Raw genomic sequence first — 23047 nt, 5'->3', positions numbered from 1 at the left:
TCACCTTTCAATAAGAGACTCGCGGTGCTGCTGGAAAGAGCAGCCTCCGTCTGGACTTTATTCTTAGCGTGAAATGCAGTGAAGGTCACAGAAAGCCCTGAAACAGGGCCCGTGGGTCCAGGAGTGGGCACAGAGAGATGGCCTCATCCGATGGGTTGCTGGGTGTAGCTTTAGCACCGGAGGCAAGAAGCACCCAGTGGCCTCTGGGGGAAGTGATGGGGTTTGGTGGGATTTGTGGGCGACTAGAACTTGATGGTGGGGGTTGTCATGGAGATCTCTGGGGATTCAGTTATCTCTTTAAAAAATCCTTTCAAGAAAATCCCAGGGAATCTGATCCATCCGTGATGGCAGTAGGTCTCAGGCAGCCTGGTTAAACTTCTCAGATGGAGGACAGGACGTTGGAAGTACAGATTCCTTTCTAAGAAACAGGAAAAGCTCTTTTCCTGGGGGATTAGATTGTGGACTAGAAGTGAGGTGGACCTGGCCATTCCAGCTCTGAGTAGGTCCCGGTGAGACACTCTGATCACCTAATGTGGTGGCTCTGGCCGGGATGGGGTGGGTCAGGGAGCCGTGCCCCATTATGCATCCAACAGAAGAGGCAGTCACTCAGACTGTGGAGGGAGTCTGTCCCCAGGGCTGCCCTCCTGGAGTGCTGCGGGGGTTGGCGGGTGGCACTGCCACAGGGGCCTTGACTTTGCTTCAACACCCTTCCCTCCCCGCTCTGTTCACCCCTGTCCTTCTCACTGGGTGTGGACGGCTGTCGAAGCAGAAGGGGGCTCTGAGTGAAGCCACAGCCGTGGAGGCCAGAGCCATAGGGCCTGTCACCTGTGTGGGAGTGCAGGGGCAGGGGCAGGTGGCCCCATGGCTGCAGCACTTCCCACACTGGGGGCAGGGAAAGGGCCTCTCGCTCAAATGGACCAGGCGGTGCTGGGAGGGGTGGAAGCATGACAGAAGGAGGCTCCACAGTCCAGGCCAGAAAAGGGCTTTGGGGTGGGGGCAGGGGCTGCTGGGAGGGACAGTGGGACAGGGTCAGCTGTGACAGCAGAGGGGTCAAGGGGTAGATGGGGAGCTGGAGGTCTGTCCTGCCTTCTCCTCCTCCTCGGCCTTGGCTCCCAGCCTGTAGGGGAGGGGGATGAAGGTGAGAGCAGCCAGAGGAGCGGGAGGCAGAGAGACCAAGGTGGCGCGCAGGCAGGCTGAGCCCTGCCCTGAGGAACCCAGGGCACAACTTTCCCCTGAGCAGTTTGCCAGGGTTTTGAGGGCAGCCGGGCAACAACCAAGCCCTCAGGGTTAGGCCTCACCTGGGCAGGGGTCCCTGAGGCCCTGGGCTCTGGGGCTCAGCTTCTGCGCTTAGACACATAATCTGCTACGGTTTGGGGACCAGGAAGCCTGAAAGAGATAAAATGAGGGGGAGACTAACAAAGAGAGAGGCTCCCCTCCCCCCCAGGCCCCCCACCTACTTCCTTCTTCTCCTCTCGTCCATCCAGCCTGGTGGCCCCTCCTCTGAGAAGCTCTTCCTAACCACCCTGCGGCTCCCAGTGATGCCCCTGCCCTGAGGCCTGGCATCCCTCCAGGGTACACTCGTCATTCACACTGTAAGGACCAAAGCATCTACTGCAGGGGTTCTGGGCCCCGAGCACATCAGATTCACATGGAGGGCTTGTTAATACACAACCGCAGGCCCCACCTCGCAAGTCCCTTTCCTATGCGAGGTTGTGTGGTTTGTAAGTGGCGAGGTGGAGATTTGGACCCCAATCAGTCTGAATCTAATGCCTTTCTTTCTCCACCTTGCTCCTCTGGGTAGTTATTCTCCTTTTATCCTCTGTATCTTGTGTCTCAACAAAATAATCAGGTTCCCTTTTGTATACTTTCTGTCTCTCACTTTGCCTCACCCATAGGTGCAGGCTTCACTGACAGAGGCTGAAAGACTTGGGGAGCTATTCCAGGGAGTGGGGGTGGAACAGAATTGGAGTAACCCCCCCCGGCCCCCGCCGCTTCTGCCAGCATTGGGGAAGGGGAACGCCTGGTCAGGTCAGGTAGTCATTTTTTCTTTGTTGTGGGCAGGGGAGATGGACCTGGAGCAACAGTTCTGTATGTCACCCACATGATGCCATCTAAAGAAACAGGCAGCCTGCGAAGTTCAGCGTCTCGGGGGCAGAGGAGGGCGACAGAGCACTGGCAGCAGAGAGGGGTCCAAGGAGGAGCGTGAGAAACGGAACGGCGGAGAGGGTGGGCCGTGGTGTGGACTGGGGCCCTAGGAGACGAGAGACCGGGGACCAAGGCCCGCAGGCGGCTCCAGAGTGAAGCCAGAGGGCGGGGGAACAGGCAGAAGGGCCGCCGTGTCGGGTAGGGCTGGCGAGAACAAGGAGAGTGAGGAAGTGTCGCTCCGGGCAGCCCCTGTAAGCAGAAGAGGAGCCGGGTTCATTCCAGACCCTTCGGCTTCCACCTCGGTACCTCCCGTGACTCCTCCCCATCGGTTTCTCTCCATTGAAACTCCGGGAGCGACGCCCACCTTCCTCCTGCCCTCACATCCCGGGAGCGTCGCCCCCCTGGATGCCTGGGGTGGGAGAAAAGGGGAGGCAGGATCGGGGCTCCAGGGAGGCGGGGGTAGAAAGGGGCTTCTACGAGGGTGAAGTGGGTGTTGTCTATTTTTACGGGGCAAGAGGTCTCGGGGGTGGGCGCCCGGTCACCGGGGCTGGAGGGTACCCCCTGCGTCCGTCGTACTAAGGGTGAAAGGGACGAGGGGCAGCAAACGAGAAACGCCAAGCGTGGAGTGAGGTGCCCTCGGGCCGGCGAGTCAGACGCCGAGGCTGACTCCTCAGCCGGGAGGGCCGAGACTGAGCGAGCCACGGGAATTTGGGGCGGAGCGGGGTGGGGGCGCGAAGGGCAACGGAAACAGGAAGTGAGGGGCAGAGAGGCCAAAGGGGGTGGCGGGAGTGTCAGTCCCTCCCGGAGAGGCGATCCTCTCCACCTCTCCGGGGCGCGGCGCGCTACGTGGGCCCCTGACCCCGGGCCCCGTCCGCGGAACTCGAGGCGTGGGGGATGCGGAGCAGCGAGCGCTTTACTGTACGCCCCCACCTCTGCTCTCCGCTGCCGCCGGGACCGGCACAGAACTACAACTCCCGGGCAGCCCTCCCTCCGCTCGGCCCCGCGGCTCGGCGGGCACCGACCGGCTCGCTCGCTCCTGGGAACTGTAGTCCCCGGCCCTGCCCGTCTTCTTCGGGAGGCTACCCGGGGGCGCGGTATGTGCAGGGACGTTCTCGCAGCCCTGCCCCCATCCGCGCCTTTTCTCTCCAGCTTTAGAAACCAGCTTCTCGCAGGGACGAGGAATTGTTCCCCTTCCAAACATCTCGGGCCTGCCGTGTCACCCTCTTGAGCCACTTTCCTTCTTTCCCTGTGGTATTGAAACCCGGGATCTCAGCCTGGGCTGAAATTCAGTTCACAGGGGGAAAGCTTGGGATCTGACTTCACACCTCTCCGCTCTCCACCCTGTCTCTTAACGGCTTCACAGGTCCTTCCTATTTTCGTTCACATTTGCCGATTTGAAGGTTCAGGAAAATGGGATCTACACACCGTGAATACCCTTTGACATTTCCTCCCCATTTCCAAGGCTGATTCTACATGATTTCTAGGGTTCCCTCCCCCATCTTTGTTTTCCTCTCCTTCTAGTACCCCCCCGCCATAAAGAGACACAGAACCACAGATTTCAAAGAGGAAAAAAAGCAAATTTGTTGTTCTTGGTAGAAGGGCATGAAGGGAAGGGCTCTTCACCCTTCCCAACGTCTTGCATGGATGGGAGGTTGGGGGCAATAGAAAAGGCAGTAGATGGGGGTGCAGGCCCCACTCTGTACAATATAGAAGAATCTGATATAGATACTTTGTATAAAAGCCACTTGTCCTCATTTGTGTCCTCTTGCTGGCTGGCCGGGCTGGGGGGCTCTGGGGGACAAAGAAGCTGGGTGGTGGGCCAGGACTCAGGGACACCCCATGGTCCCCATCCCCTGGCTGTCCCCTTGAGGAGTCACTTTGGATCCTTGGTGGGGGCATAGCAGAGCTCCAGTGGTCGGGACACTTTCCAGAACTTCTCATTCACCAGCTCCAGGGTTAGCGAGCCATTCAGTGTCTACAGAGGGGGTGGAAGGGGGAGGAGAGGGAAGAGAAAAGTAAGTTGGGAAAGATGGTAAAGGAAATGAATGAGAGGAGAAAAGAAAAAGGAATAAGGAATAATAAATGGGGCAAAGCAGGGACACGGATGATGGGGAAGAAGGACGGACAGAGAAGGGAGATGGGAGATGCAGAGGGAGAAGAGGGCTGGTCAGTTAGGAGGTCAGGATCTCGGTTCTGCGTCCCCCAGGCCACTCTCCCTCCTCTCCCCTCACACCGATGCCCTCAGAGGCTCTCACCGTGAAAGCTCCGCCCCCGGGGGCGATGTAGATGGTATACTGCTTTTCACTGACACCCTCCAGACTGGGCAAGGCAGGCTCCTCAGGGCCGTCACCTCCTCCGGCACCCCCACCCTCCCCGCCTCCCCCATCAGGTCCTCCGGCGTCAGAGGCGCCCCCTCCAGGCCCTCCTGGCTCCCCCGCCTCTTGCTGCTGCCTCCGTTCGAGGGCAATGCGCAGGGCCAAGTACTTGGAGAGATGGTCCACTGTGGCATTCCCAGTTGTCTTCACATACCTGGAGTGGGAGAGAGGGCAGGTTGAGGGCACAGGAAGCCTCAAATGGAGAAGGGAAGTTGGGGATTTCCCAAAGGGCCTCTGGGTTAGGGATTCTTTCTGGGTTTGGGAGAAGCCCACTTCTGATGGAAGATCATGAGACCTTTGGTTTGTCAGTGGTCTGGGGAAGGATGAGGCTCTCACCTAGTCTGGCAGTATTCTCCCTTCTCCACGAGCAGGGGGTGGGGCCGGAACACGAGTTCAATTTCTCCACCTGGCTCTGGGGGACTGGGAGCCCCGGGAGGGCTTGGGGGGCCCAGGGTTCCCCCTCCCAGGGTCCCTCCCCGGTCACCAGAGTCTTCAGAACCGGCACCCCCACCCACCCCACCAGTGCCACCTCCCCCTGTCCCTACACTGCTCCCCCCTGCGCCCCCTCCACGGGGTCGCTTGGGAGCAGGGCCTGGGGCAGAGTCAGGGGCAGAGTCTGAGCTCACATCCTCTCCATCCCCCTCTCCCTCCCCAGGCTCTCCTTCCCCCCCACTCATCGTTGTGGTCTGATCTGACCCAGGCATCGGCCGCCTCACACGCTGGGCCCTGTGGAAACAAGTGGTCGAGGTTAGGAAGCACCAAGGATAAGGGGTTTAGATCTTAAACTTCAGAGAATTAAGAGATCAGCGAAATCTTAATGATGATACCTAATATTTATTACATACTGACTACGTGCTAAGCACATTGCTAAATATTTTGCACTGATTGCCTCAAATTATACAAATCCTACAGACACAAATTATATCATCTCTATTTTATGGCTAAGGAAACTGAGGCTTAGAGAGGTTAAATAACCAGTTTGAGACCATAGTCTCTTTGCCTCTCAAAGCGTGGTCCAAGAACCAGTAGCACAGTCTTGTAGAAACGCAGAATCTCATTCCCAACTTGTGACCTACTGAATCAGAATCTGCATTTTTAACAAGACTCTCAGGTAATATGGATACACATTAAAGACTGAGTGATGCTGGCCTAGGAGGTGATTTAATTCCCAGCGGTGTGAACTCAGAGCTTATGCTCAAAAAGCACTCTACTGTCCTAACTTTTAGAAAGATAGAAAATGAGCTATTTCCTTAAGAACAGTAGTTCCAGTTGCTAAGAAGCTACAGTTTACATCCATGACCTCCAGGTGTGACAGTTAGACTGTGATCAGCACTCAGGATGCTGAGGCTTAGAAGCAAAGTCAGCCCCAGGAGTCTGACCCACGGATCTGTCCCATCAGCACCGCTGCCACCTTCTTCGTGGCCCCCGAACCTGTGCATGGCTTGCATGCGCAGCCCCTCCTCAATGCTGGAGCTCAGCGCCTGCTGGTTGTGCAGGCGGCTAAGGCGGATGAGCACCCTGTCTTGGTGGGCTTCATATTCCTCCCGGCTGGGGTAGATCTTAGAGATCAGAGCATCGAAGTTGGGGTCTGGCCGCAGAGACCGCTTGGATACCAGCTTCTTTCGGCAGGTAGGGCACTCCTTGTTCCTGGTGGGGGAGAAAGGAGGCCCTGAGGGGTCAGTCACCAGGGCATGGAGGGTCCAACTCTTGTCCCCCTCCCCCCATCTCAAACCTGTCCCTCCTGTTACCCGCTGCGCAGGGCCGTGACAATGCAATCAGAGCAGAATCGGTGGAGGCACTCCTTAGTTGTCATCGTATTCTTCAGCATGTCCAGGCAGATGGGGCACATGAGCTCTGAATGCAGTGACCGAGGGGAAACTGCAATCTCTGTGCCATCCATGATGGCTTCCTGGAGGTGTCGATGAGTGGAAAGGTGGTGGGTGGGTTGGGGGGAAAGGGGTTTTAGAAACAAGTGGTCCATGATATTGGAGTCTTGAGAAATACAGTGAGATGTCAGAATCTGGGTACCTCACGTTGGCCACTTGAGGAAATTGGGAATTCTAAGAGTAGGAGCTTTGGAATAGGAGGATCTGAGGTTTGGTGATAGGCCTGGAGATGGGTGTGTCACAGATTTTCCATCTGTGGAAGACTTACTTGGTCAACAGAATTTCTTACAGTGCAGTCCTGGTACTACCTATATCAGAATCCCCTAGGATGCAGGTTAAAAATGCAGATTCTGGAGTCCCATCCCTTTACTGTATCACAATGTTACAGGTAGGGGCCAGCGGGAATTCCATTTTTAATAAACTCCCAAAGTGAGTCTTAAATGTACTGACCTATGATGCGGAACTGAGGAACGGGGAAGGTAATTTCAGCCTGTTTACTATCTTTCAAATGAACGTAGTAATACTTGCTCTACCTCTCTGGCCCACCTGTTTTGAGGATTAAATGAGATAAATGTGAAAGTGCTTTGAAAGATTAAGGTGATTCAAAGGTAGGGCCAGGGAGTGTGAAATCGGGCAGAATGGGGCAAAAAATGGAAAAGAGGCTGTGAGATGGGGGTCTGGGGATAGGGAGTAAGTTGTAAAGGGAGAATCCCTGTCACCTGAGGGGTCCGGTGGAGCTCATACAGACTCAGTTCCCACGTTTTGCTGGCATTCTGGGCATTCGCCGGCGTCGTCATGGTGACCGGGCACAGACCCCCACGAGGGCTCCACCGTCCGGGAGGAGGAGAGGTAGGCTGAGGAGTGGGGGAAGGGGGAAGGGGAGGAAGGGTGTTAGGGGGGCCGCCCCTCGCGCAGACCCCGCCCTCCCTAGGCTCCCCTCCTCCGTCCCCCACTCCGCGCCGGCGCGGCCCCTCACCAGCTTCCAGCCGTCCGCGCTCCCGCCGCCGCAGCGCCTTTCCCAGGGCCCGGGCTCCCCGGCCGAGTTCGCTCGGTTCGCAGCCGCTGCTCAGACAGCACCTCCCGCTGCCGCCGCCGCCGCCGCCATGGCCCGGGCGCTGGGGCCCTACGTCACTTCCGCCTGCCCCTCCACTCCACACCACCCCCCGCCGACGGAGACGTCACCCGCCAGTCGCGGCGCGGGTGGGACGCGACGTGGACGCCCGGGTTACCCCCGGCCCCCGCGAGGAGCCGGCGTCCCCGGAGTCCCACGCCACGTGGGGACCGCGGTCTCCGTCCCCTGGCCAGTACCGTCGCGCGGCCGACCTCAGCCACTGTCCCCTTCCAAGGCCCCCACTCGGGGCCTCCGCTCCGGAGGGCGGGGCCTGGGATCGCTCGGACCCCGGGAGGGGACAGAGGGAATTGGAAAAGGGGCCACCTCCCCCATTCCGCGTCCCCTGGCGGCTCTGGGGAAGGGCGCCCCTCCTCCCCACACACAACTTCTCCATAACCCCAACCCGGGATTCCGGGGGAAATAAAGAGCTGCAGAGGAGCCTCTGCCGCTACAGTCCTTCAGTCCTGTGAACGCAACTAAGTCCCGACGTGCCCGGGATTCCCTTACCACCCTGGTGACCTGCTCCACCCTCCGCTTTGGCTCTCCCTAGACCCTCCGACCCGCTCTCCCTTCGAGGTTTGGGGGCGACGGCTCGGGACGTCCAGACTCAACTCTCGGCCAGAGCTAGAGACTCGAGAATTGCGTTTGGACAATCAAGAGCCGCGGCCCGGGGCGGGGGAGGGAGGCACACGGGAGGTATGGGGGAATGGAGACACCACGCGGAAGCAGGGACACACACACACACAGGATGGGGCCCCTATCGGGGAGGGGTTGTGCGCGTGTAGGTGTGGGGCACAAGGGGCCGAATGTCTGGAGTGGGAAGCGGGCAGAAGTCTCCTCCAGGACTTCCCAGTAAAGGAAGGGGACCGGGAGGAAAGAGAAGAGGAAGGGGCAGGGCGATCCCCATTGAGGGCAGGGGATGAGAGGGATACGGGGGGAAAAGAGACCGTGATGGGCGTCCTGTCTCCTCCAGCTTGAACTGGGGCTCCCGGACTTGGGCTGCAACTGCCAGGGGGTGGCCTCTTTCTGGGACAAGGCAGCAGTGGGTCCCCTCGCCCCCTCCCCCAGTTCCCCCCTACTTCCCTGTCCTCTCCTTCAGTCCGTGGCCAGTCCTTATGTGGGCTCCAGAGTCGATTAGCGCGGACCCCCTCCCCTTCCTCCTCCTCCTCCCAGCCCCCTCCCTCCCTTCTGCTCTCCTCCAGCCCCTTTCATCGGCTGGCCCATTCCCCTAATCCTGGCCCCCTCCCCTAATCCCCCCCATCCGACCCCCGGCCGGCTGCAGCTATTGTAAGGTGGAGAGAAAGGAGGGGGGGACTCAGAGAAAGAAGAGGGGTGGGGGAGGGCCACCTGTTCCAAGACCCCCTCCCAAGGCTAGACTGGATACTAGGATGGGGCCATGAACAAATCACCCTTGGGGACCATAAGGACCCAGGGAATTGGGGGAGGGGACTGGGGCTGCAGGATCAGTGGAAGGGGGTGGGGCAGAGACCCCCACCTCCCTCCAAAAGACCCAGAGTGTCACGCACACACAGTGACACACACTCTTTCCTCTCATACCCGGCGGCGGGGGTTGCCCTGGGAGACCAGGCAGTGAAAGGGAACAATCCTTCGCGAAAGGGAAAGGAGGGGGAGGTGGCGAAGGGTCTGAGGACTTGGACACAAGAAGAACCGGAGGTGGCAGGGAAGAGGATTTGGAGTTTATTAGGGTCACAAGCACCCCTGCCTCCCATATTCAGCATTCCTGAGCCATACACTGCCACCCCTTTTGTAGCCTGGGAACTCAGAGTCCTCATCAGCAGGAGGCCCGGCAGAGTGGTGGGATAGTGAGCAGAGTCCAGGGTCCTTGAGGCAGTTACATGAAAAGACCTCCTGGGAGGGGCAGAAACATTTGGACAGATGTATAGGTGGAGACAAATGGGCTGGGGGGGAGGCATCCACTTCTGTCCTTGGCCTATGGGAACTTCTGCCCTTCCCTCAGTGGCTCCAGACTCCCCTCATTTGCTTTCTGGGTTCCACTTCTCTGCCCTCTTCCTCCCCCTGATGGCCTCATACCAGTGACTTCCACTGATGCCCCTGTGATGTATCCACTGTCTTCAGATGCCAAGAACGCGACCACATCTGCCACATCTACGGGAATGGTGGGGAGAGGGCAGAATCCTACTCACTCTCACAGACCCAAAGTAGCCTCCTACCAGAATCGTCCCTCCCCCACCAATCCTGGTAGAGACCCTCTCAGATACCACAAACTTTGGGATCTCTTCATTCGGGCCCCCTCTGCACTCAGTGCTCACCCTCAGGGTCCCCCATATGTCCCATTGGGATCATTCCAGTCACCTGTAAGGAAACACTCGTGTGAGTGAAAGTTTTTTCATGGGTTTTTTTTTTTTTTTTGTAGACCAAGTCTGTGACTTTTTTTGGTGTTCATTCCTTGTACACTTGCTGAATATCTACAGTTTGCCCCTCACTGGGCCCAGCATCCTCTCTCTGAAGCCCAGAGAGGTTGGCTCTCTGAATGATTCTGCCCTCCACCCACAGTCTCCTACCTTGTCCAGTACTTTCTGTGGCACTTTCTGTGTCATGGGTGTTTTAATGAACCCTGGGAGGACAGAGTTACAGCGGATCCCATGTCTGTGGAAAGGAGAGTGGTTGCTGACTCCAGAGGACTGAACACTGACCCTCCCTCAGACCTTCCACATGGCCCCAGGTGTCTGACCAACCGTCCAAGCTCCCGGGCTGCAGTCTGGGTCAGCCCAACCACTCCAGCCTTGGATGCTGCGTAGTTTGTCTGTCCCACGTTCCCCACCTTTGGGTGAGCCAGAGATTGGGGTTAAGTTGGGAGTCCCAAGGAGGGGCTCTCCTCTCTGTGCCCACTTGGCTGGCTGACCTCGTCCCAACTCAACCTCACCTTCCCTACGATGCTACTGATGTTGATGATGGAGCCAGGACAGCCACTGGACACCAGGGCTTGGGCTGCAGCCTGAGTGACTAGAAATATGCCCTGGGGGTGGGGGGAGAAAGTAACAAGGCAGAAAGGATCAGTAGGGGTGACACTTCTCCAACTCCCTCCCCAGGCTAGATGGCCCGGAAGTCATGGGTTCAGAGATCACCACCTTGAGGTTGACAGCTATGACTTTGTCCCAGTCATCCTCGGACATGTGGAGCAGAAACTCATCCCTGGTGATGCCTGCACAGGACACAACGACAGATGGCGGGCGAGAAAAGCAGGCCTATGTAAGGGATAGGTTACACACCAAAAAACCTTGTAGAGACGAGGGCACTGAAGGCAACGTTAGGGCTTTAAAGGGAGTTGACGTCGTCTCGCTTTTTCACCTGCACTTGATCCAGCAGGCGCCTGACGGCCCCAGCCTCGGACACGTCAGCCTGGAAGGCTGCGTGGGCCCCGCGGGGTGATCCCTCGTCGCTCCCCGGCCCTCCCAGCAGCCGCACCGTCTCCCGTGCCGCTGCCCCGTCCAGGTCGCAAGCGGCCACAGTGGCCCCCTCAGCGGCCAGGCGCACACCTACTGCTCGGCCGATGCCGCTACCAGCACCTGAGATGGGATAGAACACGCGGGAGGGGGGGAGGGAGAAGTGGGCAGGGGTGAGAGGTCAACAGGGCGCAAAGTTAGTCAATTCGGACCACAGGCCACAGCGGTTGTAGAGTCCGAGGGCGCGCCCCGACGTCACTCTAGCACACCAACCCACCCTAGGAGAGGCCCCACCGTCCCCCCCCCGCAACCTGTGACCAGGGCCAGCGCAAAGCGAAGCCGGAGCGGAGACGCCATGGCGGGTGGCGAGTGGGAGGGCCCCCCAGCACCGAGCCAATCCGAGCGCAGAGGGGGCGCGGCGAGAGCAAAGCCGGACCAATCGAAGACCAGCCAGCGTTAGGCCACTGGCGGCCACCCGGGCAGGCGGACCTCCAACCGCGGGGGCGTGGCCAGACACCAAAGCTTGGGGGCCAGTGGAGCCGAGAGAAGAGGGGCCCCCATTCCCCCCAAAAAGACAAAGACTGCGCGTGGAGCAGAAGATTCAAGGATTTTATTTCCAGTCACCACCCCTCCTCCTCCATTCAAACAGTGATATAAAAGAATACAAACAAAAAAAAATCAGGCCATGAGAGTAGCAACTAGACCCCCCCCCCCCCAATCACTCCCAAATCAGGACACACGATTGACGTTTATCCCCGACTTGCTACCCACTTCAGGGCTCTGGTCTTCCCTGGAGTTTCCACCAACCGGTGGGAGAGAGGGAGGTGGACCCTGGAGAAGCCAGAGTGTGGCAGCTTGGTCCTCTGTGAATGGGGGGGGTGGGGGATATGGGGTAGGCTGCCATGACTCCTCTCTCTTCCAGCCTTCTTCATGGCCCCACTTAGCCCCCAAACCCAACAACATGGTCAGCACATACCCAACACTATGGTCCCTCTGGGCTGTCATTCTCACCTCTGCAGCCCCTTTAAGACTGCCAAATCTTGATAGCTTTCAAGACAAAGTCGCCACCTCCCTAGGATACAACTCCCTCCTTTGGCAGATGTCCAAGGCCAGGGCCCCCAACTTCCACAGACCCCTGACCTGGAGGGTTTAGAGGCTAGAGGTTTGGGGCTGAGGTGGGGCTGGTTTACCCCACCTCTCACTCAAGGTGGGCAATCAGCACCATCATGACAACTCCCCCCAGCAGCCCTAGCACCTCCAGAAGTGATTGCAATGGTGATGCCTCCCTCAACAGCTCAGGCAACACTGACACCGTTGCTACGTAGATAAAGCCACCTGCAGTGAATGGCAGAACCCAGCCAGGACCTGTGCCACCTGCAACTTCACTGCCCACTGCCCCTCCTTCAGTTAGGAGGGCACAGGCTGTGCCTGCCAGTGCCCCTATTGCCGTCAGTAGTTGTAGACGCATCGCCTGGTGGGCAGAAAAGAGAGAGAGAGGCACTCACCAACATTTAAAGGTTATCAGTGGTTTAGACATGGCTGGAGGGGTGTAAGTGTACATGGATAGGATGCATGTCTTTAGAAACTAAATAGTAAGGCAAAAAGAGGGGGATCTAGAATAGACACTTTCTGAAAAATCTTAGATCAAAGAGGTCCTTTCCACAGACCTTCTGACTCAATAGGTCAGGGTCAGGGGCACGATGTGAAAGACCCCCATAAAACATTCAGATGGCTTATGGACCACAGTTCAAGAACTACTGAACTACAAGACAAAGAAACAGAACTTCTTCTCCCTTGTTTCTAGAGGATCCGTTGTCAACAATACATGCATACCTCGGAGATATTGTGAGTTCAGTCCCAGGCCATCAGAGTAAAGCAAGTCACATGAATTTTTTGGTTTCCCAATGTGTATATTTACTCTATCCTGTAAGTGTGCAGTAGCATTATGCCTACAACATACGTAGCTTAGTTAAAAAATACTCTACCGATAAAAAATGCTAACCATCATGTAAGCCTTCAACAAGTTGTAATCTTTTTGCTATAGTAACATCAAAGATCACTGATCACAGATCAATGTAACAAATATGATAATAACGAAGTTTGAAATGTTTCAAGAATTACCAAACTGTGATACAGAGACATGAAATAAACAAATGTTGTTGGAAAAATGGTATCCATAGACTTGCTCAAGCAGGGTTGCTACAAATTTGTAAAAAACGCAATATCTGCTAAGTGTAATAAAGGAATGCAATAAAACGAGGTATGCTTGTAGTACAACTTGTTTGGAACTAATGGATGGCAGTCTGGGTTTGGGGTGGGTTAGCGGGAGATAAAGGGCTTGAGGCACCATGTTTGGTGCACACCATCACCAACCTGCTTTTTGCTGCAGCCAGACTGCACCAAGATGGCAAAGTCCCCGACTTCATGGGGCACTTCATGTAGCAGAACAGTCATTGTGGTCAGGATCCCCAGTCCCCGACCTCCTCGAAATGAAGCACCAATGGCCAGACCATCTGTGAAGTTGTGTGCCAGGTCAGCAGCCAGATTCAGGTACCCTGATACACGTAGGTCTTTTACAGGAGAAAAGGAAGATGAAACAATTAGAGATATTCATCACCCCGAGTCTCAGCCCTGATCAGCCCCCCAGAGACCACTTCACATCCAGCCTCAGTATTTTCCAGACACCTGTCATCACCCACAGTGCTGTTCCATGTGATTCATGATGATGCCCCTTGCCCAAGCGTATGCAACCCTGGCCCTCACCTGAACCTGCTTTTTCCTCTTCAGAGTTCTGAGGTTTCACTGGCCTGTCTTTGGGCCCTGTGCTCCCTCCTCTGCTCTTCCTCGACCCCCCTGCTTCCTTTTCTTCTTCCTCCGAGCTCTGTTTCTCCTTTGAAGGACGCCCTGAGGGAAGAAAGGAATTGGTAAGAGTGGAGAACAGAGATTTGCCAATATGTCCTCATAAGGGTAGTCTTCTCCCGCCTAAGAACCATAAAATGAGGAGATTCAGAGATGGCAAGGTGGCTTTCAGGAAAGTTGTTCCTGGGCTCACCCTGTCTTCCATGTGTGTGACCGTGAGCGTGTCCATGTCCGTGTCCATGTCCTCCTTTCACATGTCTCACAAATTTCTCCACCACAAGAAAGGCGACAATTCCACTGAGGACCCACAGTCCCACAGACAGAATGGGGCCCTGGCCTAGAAATGGATACATTGAGACATTAAGGGAGATTTGAATTTCAGACTCTTCCTTCCCAAGCACAAGAGAAGAATAGGGAGAGATAGACCTTCCCCAGCACCCCAACCCCATGTCTTCACCTGCCCCTTCCTCACCACTGTGGGAATGTCCATGTCCAGGCTGCTCCAGAGGGTGGTGAGAATGAGGTTCTGGAGGAAGGGGGAGACAAAGCCAGATGAGGAAATACCCCAACCGAGGGGTGTGTATTTGGGAGAATATTGGAAGGTCAGGGATCACAAAGGGGAAAGAACCCTCTTGTCCAAAGCATGAAATACACTAAGATTTGAGGTAAAAGCTAGAGATTACTTACCCAGAGCATGAGGGATGAGGTGCAGGAAGGCATCTCCCAAGAGCCCACCCGAAGCAAAACTCAGCAAGATCTGGAGCAGAGAGCGGTGCCGAGGGGAGTTTGACTCCACGGGGATAAGGAAGAGGACGAAAAATGGAGCTGCAGAGATCAGCACTGTGGCCCCCAGTGCCTGGTGAGGGAGAGTCAGGGGTCAAGTGGTGTGGGGTTTCCCAACAATCCCGAACCAGCCCCCCTCTGCCCCATGCCCGGGGGACTCACATAGGCCCAGAGAGTGACAGTGTCCAGCTCCTGTTTGATGCCTGGAGCCCCAGACTCCTCATAGATTCCATGGTTGTGCTCATGATCATGTCCATGTCCTCGGTGGTAGACGCTCTCATGAGAGTGGCCATGACTATGGCCTTGGGGCAAATCCTCATGCGAATGTCCATGGTCGTGACCGTGGGTATGCCCATGCCAGATGCTCTCGTGAGTGTGGCCAGGGGCATGGCTGTGTCCATGGTGGAAATCCTCATGTGAGTGCCTGTGGCTGTGGCCCTGGAAGTCCTCGTGCAGGTCTTCGTACAGGTCGCCATGACCCCCGTGTCCGGCCACTAGCAGTCCCAAGGCCGCCCAGGTCAGCAGTCCCACGGCCACCCAGTGGGGGGCCCCCAGGCCTCTGGCCATCACGCTGACCAGAGGGACAGAGATAGTGATTCCACTTGACCCTCAACTCTATACCTATGCGGGGTCCGCTCTACTCCGTTCGCGCTCTCCGTCCACTTCTATGGGCTGCTTCCCCATTCCATCCTGTCCCCACCCACATTGTTCCCAAGACTCGTTTTCTTTATCCGGAGCCCCATCCCTGATGCAGGGCCTCCGGGACACCAGTCTAGGCTTTGATCCTCCACTATATGGACTCTCTGCGCCCTCGTCTCTATGACCCACTAAATGAAGAAAAAGGCCTGAAAAGGACGGTAGGGAAAAACAGGGAATTCTCACCGGCTCCGGGATCCTCTCCTTTGCCGGTCTGCTCGGACGTGGCAGTCCCGCCTCTAGCTCCCGCGAGAACAGGGAGTTCCGTTCTACCTCGGTCCCAGTACCTTTACCAATATGGCGGCACTCCGGTAGTGGTGAAGCCGTCTAGCCCTGGCGCGCATGCGCGGATGTGGAGGTTATTTGAGGGGACGCTGGGCTAGGCGGGCTAACAGGCGGGAGGAGACCGCCTCCTCCGTTTCCAACCAGACGAGGAGGCGGGAACTAGCGCGGAGACTTCCCGTCTATACCAAGATGGCTGCCACATCAGCGCTGTCATTTTGCTACAGCGCAGAGCGAAGCGCTTAATTCGACCCGGTTAAGGCCAGAGACTTTTTCTCTGGGGCTTCCTCGTGCTCATCTAGTCCAACGATCAATTCTTGGGAATCCCTGGTACCTCTTCGGTATCCCTACCCTCAGCCAGGAATCATGTCTTGGGCTGCTCGCCCGCCCTTCCTCCCCCAGCGGCATGCCGCAGGGCAGTGTGGGCCGGTGGGGGTGCGAAAAGAAATGCATTGTGGGGTCGCGTCCCGGTGGCGGCGGCGACGGCCCTGGCTGGATCCCGCAGCAGCAGCGGCGGCGGCAGTGGCAGCCGGAGAACAACAAACCCCGGAGCCGGAGCCGGGGGAGGCTGGACGGGACGGGATGGGCGACAGCGGGCGGGGTGAGTGACCTAGCGGACGGACCGGCAAGCCAGTGACCGCGTTATCAGCAACCCCTTCCCCCCCTCCCCTGGTGTTCTTTCCCAGGCGCTCCCGCCCCCTTGTTTGTAAACACGCGTCCCCTCCCTCTCGAGGGCCTTAGTGCCCTCCCCCCGGGGCGGGGCGGGGAGGGGGAGCTTCCGCCCTCCTAGCGGTGGCCGCTTGAGGCCCTGCACTACGGAGGTCCCAGGCGTGGGACACTAGTGCTCGAGATTGAGGACTCTGGGCGTTTGAAGGCAAATTCTATGTCCTAGGAGGGGTCTCTTCTGATTGTCTTTTCCCTGCACGTTCTGGCTACGAGCTGGGAATGGAGGGGCTGACTGGTCCACCCCACGTGCTGCCCCACCCACACGAGATGCGTCTGGCTTGGGGTGATCAAATGCATTGTTTGGAATTTGCTTCACCTGAACGATCCTCCTCTGTCAACCCCCTTCTCTCACCACGATTAGGAGTTAAGCCGTTGTTTCACAGCAGGGTGCCTCTGGACTTGAGAAGGGGTGGGGTGAGGTGGGGGCGCGGTGGGGGGATCAGAGAGAGTAGGCTCCGGTTGGATGATCGAAGACTCATTTTCTCTTTTTGTCTCTTCTGTCTGTGTGTGTCTGTGCCTGTGTGTACCCTTCCCCAGACTCCCGAAGCCCAGACAGTTCCTCTCCAAATCCCCTACCCCAGGGGGCCGCTCCCCCTTCTCCTCCGGGGCCACCCTTACCCCCTTCAGCAGCTGCATCCCTTGGAGGCTCTGGGGCTCCACCCCCACCCCCGATGCCACCCCCGCCACTGGGCTCCCCCTTCCCGGTCATCAGCTCTTCCATGGGGTCCCCTGGTCTGCCCCCTCCAGCTCCCCCAGGATTCTCCGGGCCTGTCAGCAGTCCCCAGGTGAGAGGTCGTGACCCATTTGCTGCCTCTCCACTTTCATTTCCTTGTTTTCCTGGTGACCTAGATCCTTGTGTGAACTTCCCCATGGCCCACTGACCTTCCAGGCCTGTGGTCCTTGCGTGACCCCTGGCCTTTCTTGAGGTGACTGAGCTTTCAGTGCATGCCTCCTCCCCAACCCTGTAAAAGAACCCAGCTATTCTTGATGTCCCTTTCATATATCAGTGATTTTTTTGCCCTTTTGGTTCCATCTACCCTTCTGAGATACAAGCCCTTCAGGGCCACTGTGTTGCACAATTTCAGGGGGACCTTTATGTCTCATCTCTTCGGGGTTGTACTCCAGGGGTGGCCCTTCCTGGGCACTGCAGTGTAAATAATGTCCTTTGTAACGTGCAATGCAGGGCCCTGCCTAGGTGGTAGGGAATGATGTCCCTCCCCTCTGAGAGATTATCCTTCCCAATGAGTCCCCCTGTGACTTCCCTATTTCCCCCAACCCAGATTAACTCAACAGTGTCGCTCCCTGGGGGTGGGTCTGGCCCCCCTGAAGATGTGAAGCCACCAGTCTTAGGGGTCCGGGGCCTGCACTGTCCACCCCCTCCAGGTGGCCCTGGGGCTGGCAAACGGCTATGTGCAATCTGCGGGGACCGAAGCTCAGGTATGGGGCTCAGAGGACCAGCAGAGAGGAAGAGAGCGTGTACCATTTACCATCACCTGTGGGATTCCCAGGGGCTCTTGAGGTTTGGTTAGAGCAAGTGAGCTGGGGGAGGCCTGATGAGAGTTAAGGACCCTGCGGCTCAGATTTGGTGTGGGGGTGTGGTCAGAGGGAGGAGGGGGCTGGCATAGGGTTTTCGAACCGTGAGAAGAGTGGGACTGGATCATCCCTCACGTCCTGGTTCCCCATCTCTCTCTTTGGCAAAACACAGAGCAGACTTCAACTGAACTTGCTGGGGGGAGGTGGGCAAGAGTCCTAGTGGCACAGGGTCTACGTGCAGTCTTACTGCTCTTCTTGTCCTCTTGCAGGCAAACACTACGGGGTTTACAGCTGTGAGGGCTGCAAAGGCTTCTTCAAGCGCACCATCCGTAAGGACCTGACCTACTCGTGCCGGGACAACAAGGACTGCACGGTGGACAAGCGCCAGCGGAACCGCTGTCAGTACTGCCGCTATCAGAAGTGCCTGGCCACTGGCATGAAGAGGGAGGGTAAGGGCCTGCCCTACCCAGGCCTCACAGTCTACCCTGTGGGAGGAGAGGGAGGAGGGGGAGGGAAAACTGCAGGGACTATACCTCTTAGGAAGGCTGGACTCCTCTCTCTCCTCCAGAGGGCGATATTTGATTTCCTCTCCCCTGCTCATCAGCCCTCCTCTCTGGTACCTTGACCTGGTGCCTTGAGTTTCCTTCTTAATGGTTCTGCTTCTGTGGCCTGCCCCTCTGACCCCTCCCTGGTCTGGTGTTAGAATAGAATAAGTTTTCCTTCCCCATGATGGGTTTCTCTAGCTCCCCTTCTCTAACCTGAGTAATTCTTCCTCATTTTGACCAAGTGCTTCCATTCTGGTCTCCATCTCCCTATTATCTGTGTTCTCTCCTCCAAACTCTGGGACTCTACCCTGTTAAGCTGCAGCGTTTACTGAAGACCTCAGGGCTTCTTTTCCTTTTTTTTTTTTTTTTAATCTCTATCTTTTCTTCTTAAGTTTGATTCTGGAATTCTGAGAGAGATACTTTAGGGAGTATATGTTGGTCACATCCCTCATTTTAGAGAAGATGAGCCTGAAGCCTGGCTTTCCCAAGGTCATGCAACAAAAGAGTGGCAGGTCTTGGATCAGAACCCACACCTCTGAAGACCCAGGCCAGTGCTCCTTTTCCTGCATTTTTGTTGAGTCAGAAGAGCACCAGATTTGCCATCAAGCACGCTTAGATTTGGACATGACTTGCCATGTATTGTGTGAACTTGGGCAAGCTGTTTAATGAATTGCCCAAAAATAGCTATTTTAAAAAATGGGGTCAAGAGCTCACAGGGTCGTTCTAATACTTGAGTGAACGTGAAAGTGTGCTTGGCACGTTTCCTGGTACATAGTAGGCTCTCAGTTTAAATGCTAGCTTTCTCCGTAATTCCTTTACCCACCCTTTTACTTATTCTGGATTTACTTATCTGTTCTTTTATAAGTCCTGCTTCTAGACTTCCACAAATCTGCCATGGTTTCAAGTGACTTCCCCAATTTCTATAAATATCTTCTAAGGACCATGAGACCCTGATAAGGCCCTAAGGACATTTTGGAATCTCCTTGTGGCTGGCTGCTGACTTTCTACTTTTTTCTCCTTCCTCCTTCTCCTGCAGCGGTACAGGAGGAGCGTCAGCGGGGGAAGGACAAGGATGGGGATGGGGAGGGGGCTGGGGGAGCCCCCGAGGAGATGCCTGTGGACAGGATCCTGGAGGCAGAGCTTGCTGTGGAGCAGAAGAGTGACCAGGGCGTTGAGGGTCCTGGGGGAACTGCGGGTAGCGGCAGCAGTGTGAGTGCTGGGGTCAACCTAATCTTCTTCCTGATGGGGGTGGGGAGGCGGGAGTCTAGGTCTGTTCTATTGCCCCCTCCCCTCCCTTCCCCTCACAACCCATCTAACACTGCCGGGGACTGGAAGTGCCGCCAAACAAGGTCTCTTATACATCTGAGGTAGGCGTGATAGCATCCTCCGTCCCCACTCCCAAAACAACCCACTCACAGAACCACAGGCAAGTCCCAAATTAATAATTGTTTTTCTGAATGCTAGAAGAGGAGGAATTGGTTCAGATGGGGCTTGAGGAGAGACTACAGATAAGGAGGGGGGTGTCAAAAGCCTCTTATGGGGTTGGGGGGGCTCCCAGTGTACTTCCAAACCTTCCATAACTCTCACCCCTCCTCCCCTGCAGCCAAATGACCCTGTGACTAACATCTGCCAGGCAGCTGACAAACAGCTCTTCACACTTGTTGAGTGGGCAAAGAGGATCCCACACTTTTCCTCCTTGCCTCTGGATGACCAGGTCATACTGCTACGGGCAGGTCAGTGACCTTGGACTCCTTGAATCTCTTGTGATTTGACCCCTCTTGGACCTCCTGACCTTCAGGGACCCCAGCGGCCTTACCTTGCCTACTCAGAGAGCCAGTCTCATTGACCTCGTCACCCCTTCTTCTCTTTCCCTGATGTGCTTTCAACCCTGTGGCCTGATTCCTGGCTCCTCACCCTTGCCACCCCCCACCCCCAGGCTGGAACGAGCTCCTCATTGCCTCCTTCTCTCACCGATCCATCGATGTCCGAGACGGCATCCTCCTCGCCACAGGTCTTCACGTGCACCGCAACTCAGCCCATTCCGCAGGCGTGGGAGCCATCTTTGATCGGTCAGTGGCCCTCGGCTGGGCTGGCCTGTCGGTCGAGGGGGTGGGGCTATAGGCTGGTCCGTGTCCAAGGCTGGCTGAGCTGTGACCTTTGAGTGACCTGCAGGTCCCTCTCCAGGGTGCTGACAGAGCTAGTGTCCAAAATGCGTGACATGAGGATGGACAAGACAGAACTTGGCTGCCTGAGGGCAATCATTCTGTTCAATCCAGGTAAGAGGAGGATTACCCCCGTCTCTCAAGACCAAGGCAGCCTTGGAGCCTCCTCTTCTTCGGAGACTCCTAAGTTACCCAGCTATCCCCCTCAACCTAGAAATCTCACAGCTGACCAAGAAGAACCCACATCTGCTGATAACATTCCCTTTGCAACCCCATCCCTCAGACCCATTGTGCCCTGCTTCCCTTGCCAGGCATCTGGTGAAGGGCGTGTAGTTGGGGCCCAAAAGGGACATCGTGTGGGCCACACCTCCACATTTGTACTGATTTGATTTGCCCTCCTTCCTCTTCCTCCTCTCTTCCCTGCCATCCCAGATGCCAAGGGCCTCTCCAACCCCAGCGAGGTAGAGGTCCTGCGGGAGAAAGTGTACGCGTCCCTGGAGACCTATTGCAAACAGAAGTACCCTGAGCAGCAGGGCCGGTGAGAAGGCGCTGTGGGAACTGAGGCTCCTGCTGGGGTGGGGTTAGAGCCATGTGGCTCTAGCTCTCACTCCATGTCTCCCATTCCCTCCTCAGGTTTGCCAAGCTGCTCTTGCGTCTTCCTGCTCTCAGGTCCATAGGCCTTAAGTGTCTAGAGCATCTGTTTTTCTTCAAGCTCATAGGCGACACCCCCATCGACACCTTCCTCATGGAGATGCTTGAGGCTCCCCACCAGCTGGCCTGAGCCCACACCCAGACGTGATGTTCCTCACGCTTGAGAAGGGCACATGGGCAAGGGACTCTGAGCCTTGGGGCAGGGCAGGGAGGGACCATGTTCCTAGAATCTTGGTGGGGTGAGGAGCATAGGGCAGAACCGAGACCTCCAAGGGGGGGGTCCCTAAACCCTGCAAGGGTTTGTTTGACATCCCAAGTCAGAGGGGACCCCAAACCACTTTGAGGGCTGGACCTCTCCCTTCAGTGGCCTTGAGTCTCTGAATTTGTCTGGCTCTGCCATGATCTGGGGGTGCTTTCTTACCCCCGGCCTGGAACGGCCTCTCCTTCCCCCAGCACAGAGCACTGGCCTTGCTCCCAGGACCTGGCTTCCTTCTTGTCTTGCCTCACTTAGCCCCCCATCTGAAGAATGGAAATGGGAACTCCCGCAGAGATGGATATTGGGGGGCAGGCCCCCCAGACAGATGGACATGGGAGTAAGGCTCTGATAGGCCTTCCTCCAACCAAGCCTGGCAGATGGGGGCTTCTCTGGAATAAGGAGGGGCCCTGTCGCTGTCCCCTGTCCAGAGCCCCCTCTCACGCTTCACCTCCTTCTGCAGTCAGACTGAAAAAGAAAAAGGTGGTGGTGGTTAAGGGGCGGGTGGAGATGTAGGAACCCATCTGTTATTTTTAATTTTCTCTGAGGATAGAGACTTGCAGTTAGACTCAAAGAAGTACTGTACTTTCCCAGGTTGACTAAGAAATGCCAGTGGTGGAGGTGGTGTTTGGGAAAGGCAGGGCCCTGAGATGGTCTGCGGGGCTGGCTCTTCAGCACTGGCCTTCCCAGCCCCCTCCCCCACTCTTCCCGTCTGGCTTGGGGAAGGGGCCTGGGCTGTGAGGGCGGGGTGGGGGGAAGCGGCTTGGTGAGTAGTCCTCAGACCCTTCCCCTCCCAGCTCTCCCCCCAGCCCGGGGCACACACCTTGTAGGCTGGGGACACAGGCTCCTGGCCTCAGAATTGAGGGGAGATGGCCCGCCTACAGAGATGGGGTGCTGGGGCTGCATGATTTTTGCCCTGCGGCTCTGCTCTCCGGGGTTCCCTTCCCCTCTCTTTCACTCACATAAAATCGCTTTCAAATTAAAATCGCTGTTTTCTGGACTGAGGTGACTGTATGGGGGGGTGCGGGCAGCGCCGCACCGGGCCGCGTGTGGGAGGGTATCCGGTCGGGAGCTCCGGACCGGCTCCCTGGACGCCGCCGCCGCCGCCGCCGCCGCCTAAGTTCCCTGGGGCCTCGGAGGCGGGCGCAGGGTGGGGGACACAAGGCGCGCTTTGTCGCGGAGGTGGGGGGGAGAGGGTGTGCCAGGCTGGGGGCGGGGTCGGCCGGAGGGAGGGGGGGCGGCTGACTCTCAAAGGCGCCTTGTTCGCGGGCGCCCCCCCAGCGCCAGCGGGCGGCGGCGCCTCGGCTCGCTCCGGGCTTCCCTCCGGCCGCGCCGCGGGCTCCGGGCTGACCCGGCGCCGTGCCCACTCGTGGGGGCGCACTGGGCGCTGAGCGCCGCGGCTTACTCCGGTGTTGCCCGCCTGGAGGCGCCTCGTCCCCGAGTGACCCCGTTTCCCTTACTCTGCCAACCAGCGTCGGCGGCCCCCCGCGCCCCCGCCTCTCCACTGGGTGCCTTTCCACCTGGGCTCCCGGGCGCCCTTACGTCGTCCCCCTACTTCCATCCCTTGGGACCTGATTAGCCTGTGTTGTGGGTCTGTCCAGTCTCTGGCCTCCCC

General features: G+C 57.1%; 4 protein-coding genes across 8 annotated transcripts; 1 reads left to right on the top strand and 3 right to left on the bottom strand.

Annotated features, from left to right (window-relative positions):
• Positions 1–3701: 3701 nt before the first annotated feature.
• Positions 3702–7786, bottom strand: RING1 (ring finger protein 1). Of its 2 annotated transcripts, none has more exons than XM_059076529.2 (7): positions 7383–7786; positions 7126–7260; positions 6269–6429; positions 5952–6167; positions 4857–5246; positions 4401–4674; positions 3702–4120 (listed from the first exon to the last, which is right to left on the bottom strand). In XM_059076529.2, exons 2-7 carry the CDS (start codon positions 7201–7203, stop codon positions 4019–4021), a joined length of 1221 nt encoding a protein of 406 aa, XP_058932512.1. In that variant the 5' UTR covers positions 7204–7260; positions 7383–7786; the 3' UTR covers positions 3702–4018. The 2 variants fall into 2 exon arrangements, with proteins under 2 accessions (XP_058932512.1, XP_058932513.1); XM_059076530.2 differs by having other exon boundaries at positions 6269–6374; positions 7383–7531.
• A 1406-nt stretch (positions 7787–9192) lies between these two features.
• HSD17B8 (hydroxysteroid 17-beta dehydrogenase 8) lies at positions 9193–11309 on the bottom strand. The gene is made up of 9 exons (XM_059075326.2): positions 11254–11309; positions 10848–11065; positions 10628–10744; positions 10423–10515; positions 10235–10320; positions 10061–10145; positions 9809–9851; positions 9570–9644; positions 9193–9386 (listed from the first exon to the last, which is right to left on the bottom strand). Exons 1-9 carry the CDS (start codon positions 11297–11299, stop codon positions 9370–9372), a joined length of 780 nt encoding a protein of 259 aa, XP_058931309.1. The 5' UTR covers positions 11300–11309; the 3' UTR covers positions 9193–9369.
• A 221-nt stretch (positions 11310–11530) lies between these two features.
• On the bottom strand, positions 11531–15579 carry SLC39A7 (solute carrier family 39 member 7). 2 transcript variants are annotated; one of them, XM_067006014.1, is made up of 8 exons: positions 15467–15579; positions 14747–15155; positions 14489–14657; positions 14274–14327; positions 13995–14138; positions 13706–13846; positions 13316–13512; positions 11531–12413 (listed from the first exon to the last, which is right to left on the bottom strand). In XM_067006014.1, the coding sequence occupies exons 2-8, from the start codon at positions 15149–15151 to the stop codon at positions 12141–12143; spliced, it is 1383 nt and encodes a 460-aa protein (XP_066862115.1). In that variant the 5' UTR covers positions 15152–15155; positions 15467–15579; the 3' UTR covers positions 11531–12140. The 2 variants fall into 2 exon arrangements, with proteins under 2 accessions (XP_066862115.1, XP_066862114.1); XM_067006013.1 differs by having other exon boundaries at positions 14259–14327; positions 15467–15577.
• Positions 15580–15651: 72 nt separating this feature from the next.
• RXRB (retinoid X receptor beta) lies at positions 15652–22417 on the top strand. 3 transcript variants are annotated; one of them, XM_059076039.2, is made up of 10 exons: positions 15652–16163; positions 16826–17073; positions 17569–17725; positions 18091–18270; positions 19403–19575; positions 19970–20099; positions 20303–20435; positions 20551–20642; positions 20961–21066; positions 21162–22417. In XM_059076039.2, the coding sequence occupies exons 1-10, from the start codon at positions 15929–15931 to the stop codon at positions 21307–21309; spliced, it is 1602 nt and encodes a 533-aa protein (XP_058932022.1). In that variant the 5' UTR covers positions 15652–15928; the 3' UTR covers positions 21310–22417. The 3 variants fall into 3 exon arrangements, with proteins under 3 accessions (XP_058932022.1, XP_058932021.1, XP_058932020.1); XM_059076038.2 differs by having other exon boundaries at positions 15671–16163; positions 20539–20642; XM_059076037.2 differs by lacking the exons at positions 20961–21066; positions 21162–22417 and having other exon boundaries at positions 15671–16163; positions 20539–20946.
• Positions 22418–23047: the final 630 nt, after the last annotated feature.

This window comes from Kogia breviceps, chromosome 10 (genome assembly GCF_026419965.1).
Source record: "Kogia breviceps isolate mKogBre1 chromosome 10, mKogBre1 haplotype 1, whole genome shotgun sequence".
Lineage (NCBI taxonomy): Eukaryota > Metazoa > Chordata > Mammalia > Artiodactyla > Physeteridae > Kogia > Kogia breviceps.
This window is presented reverse-complemented; position numbering and strand designations above follow the sequence as displayed.

Bases quoted from the DNA above. Each gene is read 5' to 3' on its own strand.
- HSD17B8 (XM_059075326.2), bottom strand. From the start codon at position 11,299: ATGGCGTCTCCGCTCCGGCTTCGCTTTGCGCTGGCCCTGGTCACAG. The intron at 9,852-10,060 runs GTAGGAGACTGT...GTTTCCTTACAG, and splicing joins CACAGAAAGTACTGGACAAG to GTGACTGGAATGATCCCAAT. The intron at 9,645-9,808 runs GTGAGCACTGAG...CCATTCCCGTAG, and splicing joins ACATATGGGGGACCCTGAGG to ATGTGGCAGATGTGGTCGCG.
- RXRB (XM_059076037.2), top strand. From the start codon at position 15,929: ATGTCTTGGGCTGCTCGCCCGCCCTTCCTCCCCCAGCGGCATGCCGCA. The intron at 17,074-17,568 runs GTGAGAGGTCGT...CCCCCAACCCAG, and splicing joins GGCCTGTCAGCAGTCCCCAG to ATTAACTCAACAGTGTCGCT. The intron at 17,726-18,090 runs GTATGGGGCTCA...GTCCTCTTGCAG, and splicing joins CTGCGGGGACCGAAGCTCAG to GCAAACACTACGGGGTTTAC.
- RING1 (XM_059076529.2), bottom strand. From the start codon at position 7,203: ATGACGACGCCGGCGAATGCCCAGAATGCCAGCAAAACGTGGGAACTG. The intron at 4,675-4,856 runs GTGAGAGCCTCA...CTCCCACTCCAG, and splicing joins GGAGAATACTGCCAGACTAG to GTATGTGAAGACAACTGGGA. The intron at 4,121-4,400 runs GTGAGAGCCTCT...CCCCCTCTGTAG, and splicing joins CCGGGGGCGGAGCTTTCACG to ACACTGAATGGCTCGCTAAC.
- SLC39A7 (XM_067006013.1), bottom strand. From the start codon at position 15,151: ATGGCCAGAGGCCTGGGGGCCCCCCACTGGGTGGCCGTGGGACTGCTG. The intron at 14,658-14,746 runs GTGAGTCCCCCG...CTCCCTCACCAG, and splicing joins CTGTCACTCTCTGGGCCTAT to GCACTGGGGGCCACAGTGCT. The intron at 14,328-14,488 runs GTAAGTAATCTC...CCCTTCCTCCAG, and splicing joins CCTCATCCCTCATGCTCTGG to AACCTCATTCTCACCACCCT.